Below are 10,551 nucleotides of genomic sequence, written 5' to 3' on the forward strand. Positions count from 1 at the left end.
CTACAACCTCCTGAAGGGAGGTTGTGGTGAAGAGGGATTTGGCCTCTTCTCCCAGACAACAAGCAGGACAAGGGGTAATGGCCACAAGTTGTATCAGAGGTTTAGATTAGACATAAGGAAGAACATAAGGAAGAACTTTTTCTCTCAGAGAGTGGTCAGGCACTGGAATGGCTGCCCAGGGAGGTGGTGGAGTCGCCGTCCCTGGCAGTGTTCAGGAGGCGTCTGGATGAGGAGCTGCGTGATATGGATTAGTGCTTGTGGTGGCAATGGTGATGAGGAGACGGTTGGACTGGATGATCTTACAGGTCGTTTCCAACCTTGTGATTCTATGATTCTATGAAAGAGAGAGCATCAGTGAAGATACGACAAAAACAGAGTTTGAAATCCCATTGAATGAAAGATCAAAAATGCTTGAAAGTTTGTTTTGTTTACTGTAAGTTTAAATAAGGAATTGTATGTGGTGTGAATTTTGCACTGAAAGAGCATGTAAATCAGTTTGAACTTCCTTGCAGGTTGATGTGGTTAATGGGGATTATGATTACTGGGAATGCTGTTAGGGAAATATGCATTTCAAAAACAAAACAAAAAGCAATTAAAGAGAAATGCTGATCTTCTAAAGACTAAATCCTGAGGCACAGCAATTTGTAAGATAATTACCTTTTAACAAAAGACAGTGGTATTAAAATCAGAACAGAAATATTTCCTGTAAAGTCTTTCATCCATGCCTGCCTTGAATATTTTAGAGATGCTTGTCAGCACATTATTGAAACACTAAACGGCAATTAGAGAGACCCTCTATTATCCTACTGTGTGCTTACTTATTCGATGCATGTTGATTTTTTTTCTGCTTCAGTTTCTACGTAGTAGTTATTCACATACTTGCGGAACACTGAGTTAAGTCTTTGTTGTTGTGAAGTAAAATGCTCTATTATTCAAACATACCTGAAGCATTCTGAAAAAAAGTGTGTGTTGTGCTTATGACAAGAGCACAGCAGTGCATAGACTGAACAGGGATTTCTCCAAGGAGAAGCAACATGTCAAGAACAGAACTCACTGTTAGAGTTGATCTTCATACAATGAGAAAGAGATAATATCACTGTCCGAGGAAGCAATTCAGTCATTCTTGAAAGATATTTGCTACAGCCTCTGATTCACAGGCTGGGGAAAATATTGGTTTTACCCCTGATGATGTATTAGAAGAGAAAATTTTCAACTAGGATGGTGAATTTGTTCACTGAAAAATTCAGCATTTGAATGGTAATTTCCAATCAGTCAATTTAGAAATTCTTCTACTGGAAAGTAAAAACTATTGCTTAGTGACTTGATTTTGATAATACAGTTGTTAGGACAAATATATTGTTTAAATACTGCAAATGGTTTCAGGGCAACATTTTTTCTATATGTATCCAAAGTGAGCACAAAAAATAATAATAAAAAAAAATTCTGTGGACTGGAATGTCTGTATTTAGTTTGCTGCTGCCTTGTTCTTTAGTCTCTTAGCTCTCCTTGGACCAACCCCTTCCATTTCCAGAATTCAGTACAACAAATCATGGATCACATTCAAATGCTATGAGAAAAGAGACACTGAAGCAGTAGGGAACATTTTAAAGTAATGCACTCTAATTAAGGTATTTTTAGGATAGAAAATGACAAATACTGAAAATATGAATATGGTGCTATTTACAGTCTTGTCTCTGTCATCATTTGGTTGATTCTGTCACCTAATCATAAAATACCAGATTTTGTGAGTTGAATCTGTTATTGCCTGGCTTTGTTTTGATTACCACTTAATGAAGATGTTCTTTTCCAAGTTTTCTTGTACCAAAATATTTCCAACTTTTCCATTATGTTTTCATCACAAGTAAAGCACAAAGAACTTTCTTTTGCTGCTGGACTGTATTTTTTAAGGATGTTGTTTTCATCTCCAGACTTCTCACTTTGTTCTTATTGTAGCTCAGTAGATCTGACATGTAAAACCCCGAAATTATGAAGAATTTTGATAGGAAACTGTCAAATTCTACTGTTCATTTACCAGAATCATGGAAATACTTCATTACCCTGCTGGGAGGTTACTGTGCTTTTTCTTGAACCCTATTTTGTTTTCTTTAGGGACATTCTCTAGTCTCTGTTACAAACTAAACATGTCTTCTAGATTAAAGCACTAAGGAAAGCATTGGAGTAGCTCACTACTAAAACAAGCAGTCCCAGGATTGTCTGTCTCTGGAAACATGTAAATGATACTCAAACATTTTCTAACATTCTGGTCATGTTGCACTTCAAAGAGGAGGTATTTTTATCCATGCCATGTGGGATGTCAACTTACACAAGTTCTGTGGCCTCTTAGCCCACAAATCTTTATTTTCCTGCCAAGAAATCAGGCTGCACGTGTACCTGCCTGTGCCAGCAGCATTTTGCAAGGAACCGAGGGATACTGAAACTATTCACTGAGATGGCGTGTTGGTTGGTGATAGACTGTTTTAAGATAGATATATGTTCTTTGCCTGTTCCTCAGTCCTCTAAAGAATTGATAGGAGCTTTGGTTCCGTTCATCTCCCTGAGGTGGGAACAGCTCATGGAGAAGTTCCTGCTGGGAATGGATGGGTAGACTTGGTTGTTCTGTCCTCGGTACTCCCTAAGTATGGGAGTGCTTATTTCAGCTGAGCTGCAAATGCTGCAGCAAGCACTGTCTCTGCTTTGCCTGAAAGGCAGCATTAGCATAGCTTTAGCAGGTCGTGCTTGTTTTGGTCTTTGTTTTCTGGGAGAAAAAAAAAAAAAAAAAAAAAAAAAAAAAAAAAAAGTATGCATCTGAAAGAAGTACCAGCTTTTAGCACTTCGTATTTCAGTGAAATCTGAAATAGGCAGAGAGACACCTCAGGAACATACAAATTACAGCTGCTGAATAATAAAAATTTTCCAAGATACGGAAAAAAAATCAAGAAAAAATTTGTAAGAATAAAACTCTTACAGTATGGAGATTTGAGAAGGTTTGGGCAGGATAATTTTCTGTTAAAATAGCCATCTAATATGAATGCCACTTTTATCCCTTTTTAAATATCAAATCTGTTGTATAAGCACTCATGTTTCCAGTTTGATTCAGATTTGTATGAGAGCTTTTGAAATTTCTGTTTGTATTTTATGTACTTTATATAGCATACATTGATATTTATTGCAGCACACATTTAAACTCGGTTTATACGTAGTTCTGGAAACCCTAGTTTCCATACTGGTTTCCCTGAACATATTCCACGTCTTTTCACCTTAAAATATGCTTACATTTATAAAGGTTGTGTTGTCTTCACAGTGTAGGTCCTTTGAGGCATAAAAGGAGTAGAAGTTATGTGCCTGCACTCAGAAGGTAGTATCGGTCTTGTGATGCTGGTGTAAAGTTTTAAAATCCTCAGAGCTCCAGAATGTCACCAGGAGCAGAACACATGATTTGGTTAGCTGTTACTTTTCATTTAGCTGGAACTTTATGAGAATACTGTCTGTCTTTATAGGACAGCTGAGCACTGATCATGTAACACTCTTGTGCTTTGGCCCTCCTTTTCACTGTTCTTATATCTGTCTTTTTACATTTCCATCTCTTTCCAAATAACCCGCCCCTAATTATATTTTCCTCGCTGGTGCCTATTTTGCTGTGTCTGCACCCAGATTTGGTGTTGCTGATACTACTGTCCAGATGCAGTGTTAAAACTTGTATTGCTGACACAGTTGCTCATTTGTCTTTGCTAGTAGATTCCTCTCTCCCCAGAGTCCCCGCAGTTCCCCTTCAGCTGGCTGTGAATCTCCACCTACAGTCAGCCATCCATGACTTGTGTCAGTTTCTCCCATCGTTACCTGTCATATCCCACAATTTGTTGCATGATATCCCGGAGTATCCATGTCAGTTTAGGTTACTGTAACCTTGAGCTTGAGGGCTGAGTGGTCATTCACCTGAAGAACTACAAGTAACAGCATGCTGGCACTTGTTTTCTGCAAGCACATTTTTTTGTCATCTCTGGAGCAGTCGTTTCAGCTTCTGATTTCCTAAGTGCAAACATCTGTTGTACACAGAATAAAAACATTGCAATCCTTACCTTCCCCTTCCAGATCTCATTTCCTACATGGAACTGACCCAGTTGAAAACTCCCCCTGATGTAGAATAAATGTTAGATCTCAGCTAGATGTTTTATTCAGAGGGCAACTACATGAGCTAGCAGTGGTACAAAGTAGGGAACACACGGCCTTCAGCTCAGCAGGAACATGGACTAACTCTCTCCCAAGCATGGCTGGGTTCTCCTCACTTGAATTGCTGCTTGTAAAAACTCATGAAGTCACACTGAATATCCCAAGTTGGAAGGGGTCCACAAAAATCAAGTCCAACAACTGGCTTCACACAGGACACCCCCAAAATTCAAACCTTATGTATGAAAGCATTGTCCAAACATTTCTTGAACTCAGGCAGCCTGGAACCGTGCCCACTGGCCTGTTGTGCCCAACCACTCCTGGGCCAATTGGAAGACTGCATTGGCTGTTTCAGCAATACCCTACGATTTTGTAGAAATCACTGTATGGGAAGAATGTAACACTGTTTACATTAATTATTTTAATTAGCCCTGTTTTGGGGAAAAAAAAAAATATGCAGCTATGAAACGTATGTTGGAAGGAGGGAGAAATGCTTGTGGTTAGGATAGTGACTACAGGTAAGCAAGGAAAGAGGAAATCTTTATATTGTAGTAGCCCAAATTTTGGAAATAATTTTTAGAGAACTAAAGTTACCTGCCTTAAACTTGTAACATTTAACCATCTAACATTTAATTATCTCAATTTTGTGTCCCTGGAAATGTGCACTGAGACTATCAAACAGCTGTAGAGAACTGTAAAGAACTGATTCAAAGCTAATATTTACTCTCCTGTTTTTGTTTTGTATTTATATTACTAAGAGCGTTTAAGTAAATGTTATAAATGGGCATGAACTACTAAGGCAAGAAAACTAATATATTCTGCCATCATCTGGGAATTTTTACTGAGTCCTATTGAATAACCCAGCCTTTGGAAAAGACATTCACTGTTCCATGATGATTACTTGAATTATTTCTGTGTGTTTACAGACTTTTTTTTTTTGTCCAATTTATTTCTGTAAATGCCAACTCCTAATCTGTCTACTAAGGCAGCAGTGGCTTGAAAGCGTACGCGGGGCCATCTGATAATATGTTGGCTGTTGCTTTGCAAAAAGGAAGTATAATAAAGGCCAACATGAATACAGATTGACTTTTAGCATTCTGACTGCTATTGCTGCCTAAATTTTTGAACATTTTCTTTTAACATATTTGAACTGTTGTGTTTTGTTTTATTTTCCATGATAGTATTATAAATAAGACTAGTTATAGAATAGTTACAGAATTTCTCCCATGCTCTCAGAGTATGTAGTAAAAATGTCTGCTGTGGTTACTCTCTAGTATTTGAGAAGATGGAGGAATTTATTGCAGCCTTTGATTCATTTCCTCTGTTCTGCATTTGATGATATAGACAGATGAATTCTGATTAATAGATTGTCTGATGCAGCCAGAATATCCTCATACTCCTGGTTTCCACCTTATGTAAAGCTCAATCTTCTATAGTTAATAATCTTTAAAAATACTTTAACTCTGAAAAATGTTTTGGATTGTGAAATCAGAATAAGAAAATAATTTCTAATGTTAAATTGAAAACTGAACTGTCTACAAAATGCACTTTACTGTTAAGAAACATGTTTCAAAATACTTGGTGAGGAAAAGAGGAAAATATGTCAAGGACTGATCTCACTTAAAAAATAAAAAAAAAAAATAAAAAAAAAAAACAACAAACAAAAGAAAACCAACAAGAACAAAAACACATTTGTCTGATCTGTGAAAGGATGATTATCTTAAAATTCTTTCTGAAAAACAGGGTCAATATAAGACTTATTTATTGTTGATATGAATATATTTTGGAATTATCGTTCATATGAAAGGCCTGCATTATGAACATAACTTCTGAACTTTCTTGGTGGATTAGGTATGTTGGTGCGTGTGTATGTCTGTGTGCATCATGTACATATGCTGCTACTCATATACATTGGTGAGCAAGGAGAAAGGGTTGTTACCTTATTAACCATCAGTAGCTGTAAATGTTCCTGTCTACTAATTCTAAGGCATAAATTTCTGTTGGTAGTAATTACATCAATTAGTGTACAAAAAAAAAAAAGTTTTGTGGAGATTATGTTAAGTGGGCTGGAAAGGTTTGTAAGCCTTGAACCAGAAATTGTTGTAGATAGATTTTTTTTTTCCCCCCTGGTATTATAAAAGTGTTTTGAAGTGCATTCATCCCTTGCAAATTACCTAAAAAAAAAACAAACCAAAAAACAAACAACAAAAGGCTTCCTCCTTGCTCTCATAGAATTACCTTTTGTGTAGCTAAAATAATTTTCTTTTAGGGAAGTAATACTTGTAGATGAAAGGCAATTAGTTACCTTGAGGTTTCTATCATATGTAATCAATTAGGTAGTTTACTAAGCAGCAATTAGGTGCACTTTTTGAGATCCACTGAAAGTAACACAATTGTTTAACTGCTTCAAAAAGCTGAAGGTCATGGGGATAAGTGGAGTGACATAATTCGTTTTTCTAAAGTATTTTCTGTTGATCACTCATATGAAAGGAAGATATGAGTAAATTTCCAAGTCCAGTGCTTAAGACTTAAACATAGATTTTTGCTTATAAAATTGTACTTCAAACATTCACATTGTAGAAGCTAAAAGCATAGAACTTCAATTTATGTTTCTGTGTTTCTATTTTGCTGTGCAGAATCATACTTTACCACTGTAAGTTATTTTTTCCTATAATAGTTAATGAGAGATTAATATAATTTAATAAGCCATGGATGTTCTGTTACAGAAGGAAAGAAAATGTATTTTCAGAATGTTAGTCATACGGTGATGATATAGTGTCTTCTAGCATGCAACAGCAAAAAATCATTTTCATCATGCAAATCATAGTTTGAAGTTATAGAAAGAGGTTTTCTCTAATTATATAATTGGATTTAATTGGACTCTAGAAGTATGTAAGTATTTAATACTGTGTTTTTATTTTTTTGCTATCTGTTGTGTCAGTGTTGAATTGTCATGGGGTTTTGAACTACAGGTTATTCTTACCAAGATCAAGAGAGACATAATGGAATGTGTAAGGCTAGGGGTAATACTTTCAGTAATTAACTTGATTTTCAAGATGTATAGAAAACTCAGAAAAATAACTTTACTACACCAGGAGTTTGCAGTAAGGTGGCTGTAGTGTCTTACCGTTATCACTGATGTAGAAGCTGACCTGAAAACTTTACATTGGAGGCTTCAAACTCTGATTGTGGATTGAAGAGCTACTAGCTCACAATAAGAGTAAACAGTCCCCTTAGCCACCATCTTCCACAGAGGTATGTGCCTTACAAAGGGAAGGCAAACTGCTGTACTTTCATTAGATTCTAGTGGAATCAAAAATCGCTTACTTGGTCAATAAAAATAACAGTTCTGTTATATATTTCACACACGTTGAAAAGTCTAGCAGCATACTGTTGAGGGTGGTGCCGATTTAATAGATCCCTGTCAAAGCCTAGATCCAGTACAGCCTGGTACTACAGGCCCAAATGTAGACATGTTAGAACTACCCATCCATTTTCTAAAATATGTACTCGATTTTCTAGCAAGTTTGATTAACTTCGAAGTTCTAATCAATCAGCTGTTGTAATTGCAGTCTTTTTCAGAGCAAGTTTATCTCATATTATTGGTAGATTTTACTATTAAGCAAGATCCAGAATCTCACTCCAAGGAGCCAGCTCCACAAGGTTTAAGGTTCTGTCTTATCAGTTGTTCCCTGCGTACAGCAGAGGCTGTAAAAACTTCAATTTGAAAAAGCAGTTTCCAAATGCAGGACAGGTACATTAGAATGAATTCTAAGTTTGGCAGACTGGCTCTTTCCTTTTGAAATTGACTCAAAGCTGTAGTACAGATTTGGATATTTTCTACTGATACTGAGAATTCTAATGTGTTTCGGGTTGTTGTTTTTTTTTTGTTTTTTTTTTTTTGTTTTTTTTTTTTTTGTTTTGTTTTGTTTTCTAGAAGCATCATTTGAATAACAATATTTCATACTATTCATACTACAGAGATTTTTTTAAACTTTTTTTTTTTAATATCTCAGGAAGCAAAAACCAAACAAGTTTAATCATATGTCTAAAACAAGAAAAGTTTTGTTGTTGTGGTAAATCTATAGATCATAATTACATGTCACAGTCTGTGGATAATTAGAGAAAGTCTTATATGGACAAGATGTTATGTTGACTTCTCATTTGACAGTTTGATGGATTGTTAGCTGTTTGACTTCCCAAAGAAGAAAATTTTCCTTAGAAATCATGTCTGAATATATAGCCATTCTAATTATAGAAATATTACTTCAAATTTTACCATTATTCCTTCAACTATCATCTGAGATAATGGGCTTCAGAAGTATTATCATACTGTGTTTATGCATCAGTTTTTCTTTATTCCCAGATCCAGGCGATGTATGACATTACCCAGTATGAGAATATTTTTACTTTGTTTATGATTCTGGAACAACTTCTTCACAATGGGACAGAAGAAAGTAACACTTCAGACTCAGGCTATGATGGAGAAGAGAAAATCAAATTTCTGAAGAACCTTGATCAAGTTATTCTTCACCTTTCAGATGAATTCCCTTTGTTTTCTTTATATTTATGGAGAGTGAGTGTTCTTTTGAACTCAGCTCAAATACAAATTGATTAAAACAAGCAACCTACTTTAAAGCAGTGCATTGTCATGAAACTGGATTGGAAAATGTTTGAGTCAGGCAGGGAAACTGTAGTTATTGAAAAATATTTATTTTAAACTTCTATGCTATGCTTTCACTTCAGAGATAATGAAATTTATTTCCAATTTTAAATATTCAGAAATGTAATAATTCAAGCCCTGTTCGTTTGTTTTGTTTTGTTTTGTTTTTAATAAATACTATTTCGTGTAACAGAAAACAGTATATTGGTATTTGCATACACAGTGAAAATGGTAACAAAGAAAATAGTTTCAGGTAATGCTTCCTATAAGCACTCTGAACTTTAAAGTCAAGAAATAATGAGTGTAGAGCTAGGCTTCTGTATTAAGAAACTGTAAGGTGTGTACCTTCTGTATGCTTTAGAGACATTGGGTAGTTGGGCATATTGATAACATGAAATAAAAGACTGATCATCAGAAAGCAGGTGTGTTGCCACGCTCTGTGTGATGCAGCAGAGGTTGCTGTCTGATGATGAAATGAGAAATAACAAAAAGAATAGTTTTAAACTTGGTAACATCAGTATTCTTCTAGGATAGTCTTAGTTTTTTGTTTAATCACAGTGATTATCTGACCAAAATAAAATCTGATGCTTGGTTTTGCAACTTTCTTATTCTTGGCTTTACTTGCGTATGCGTAAGCATCAGGCCTAATTCACTCTGAGTTGACTATTGACTTCAAATTAAATTTAACTCCTTCTGTGGTTGCTTTAGACCTTTTTGTTCAAAATAAATGAATAGTGATAAAATCTCTTTTGTATGCTTATGTACTGATTTTTTTTTTTTTACATTTTTATTTCTGTGCAAGTGTATTGATAGTAATTATTAAATTCATATATTTATAGAAATATGTAAGGCCTGTAGAAATGAGTTCAACAATAGCTTAACCAATACAGAACAGCTTTGATAAATTTGGGGCAGGAGGGTACAAGTTTTACGATGATAGCATTATTTATAGTAAATAAATATCGTTTTAGTTTTGTTGTGTCTTCTAGTAGGGTGTATTCATCAGAAATAGAAAACATTTATAGCATTTACCTTATTCTTTCTTTAGAATTTTTTTCAAATCAATTTTTAATGCCCAAAACATGCTCTGTGGCTTTATTACTGTAAGTAATTGATCTTGTTAATATTTATTTTGTTGGTTTGAATGCACTTATTTAAGATAATAAACCTATTTTTTCTACATAGTTAGAAGATAGTAGCATTTGAAAAACAATTTACTTTGATGTTGAATTGGTATCTGAAAAGAGATATTATAATTGTTCATATACTATCCAGCATTGGTATGTTTCTTAAACTTACTATTTACTGTGTTCTATTGTAACATTTAATTCTCTCTGTTAGCAAACTTTCAACAGAAATCTGTCTTATGCCTGCAAAAAGAATATCCACAGTAGAAAATTAGATAAGTCTTACTAAATTAAGGAAAATAAATAAGGATATAAATTTGGCAGCCACACAAGAATTATTGTGCCTTTTCAGTTGTCTTATTAATTTTTATTTAGACAAGGTTCTTCCACCTCCTTACATAAGTTCTGTAAGAGCAATAAAAGCATGATTACAAAGAGAGCAAGGAAAAAAATAAATAAAAGGGAACTGGTATCCATTTGATATGGTAATTTGTGCAACATTTGGTCCTTTTCATATTTGGAAAAAAAAAAAAAAAAAAAAACACTTCAAAAATGTCTTGAAGACAGGAAAATAACAGAATCTGAAAAACAGCAGAA

The 10,551-nt window shown here is 34.8% G+C and overlaps 1 protein-coding gene across 1 annotated transcript in view; it reads left to right on the plus strand.

Annotated features, from left to right (window-relative positions):
- The window catches only part of MEI4 (meiotic double-stranded break formation protein 4), a 74,288-nt gene extending 65,506 nt beyond the window's left edge, over positions 1-8,782 (plus strand). The window contains exon 5 of the mRNA XM_042827213.1: positions 8,531-8,782. Coding sequence (XP_042683147.1) covers positions 8,531-8,782 — 252 coding nt within the window. The remainder of the gene's footprint in view (positions 1-8,530) is intronic.
- Positions 8,783-10,551: the final 1,769 nt, after the last annotated feature.

Source organism: Centrocercus urophasianus, unplaced genomic scaffold (assembly GCF_019232065.1).
Source record: "Centrocercus urophasianus isolate 14NV4802_14NV808 unplaced genomic scaffold, USGS_Curo_1.0 seq_10, whole genome shotgun sequence".
In the NCBI taxonomy this organism is placed as follows: Eukaryota; Metazoa; Chordata; class Aves; order Galliformes; family Phasianidae; genus Centrocercus; species Centrocercus urophasianus.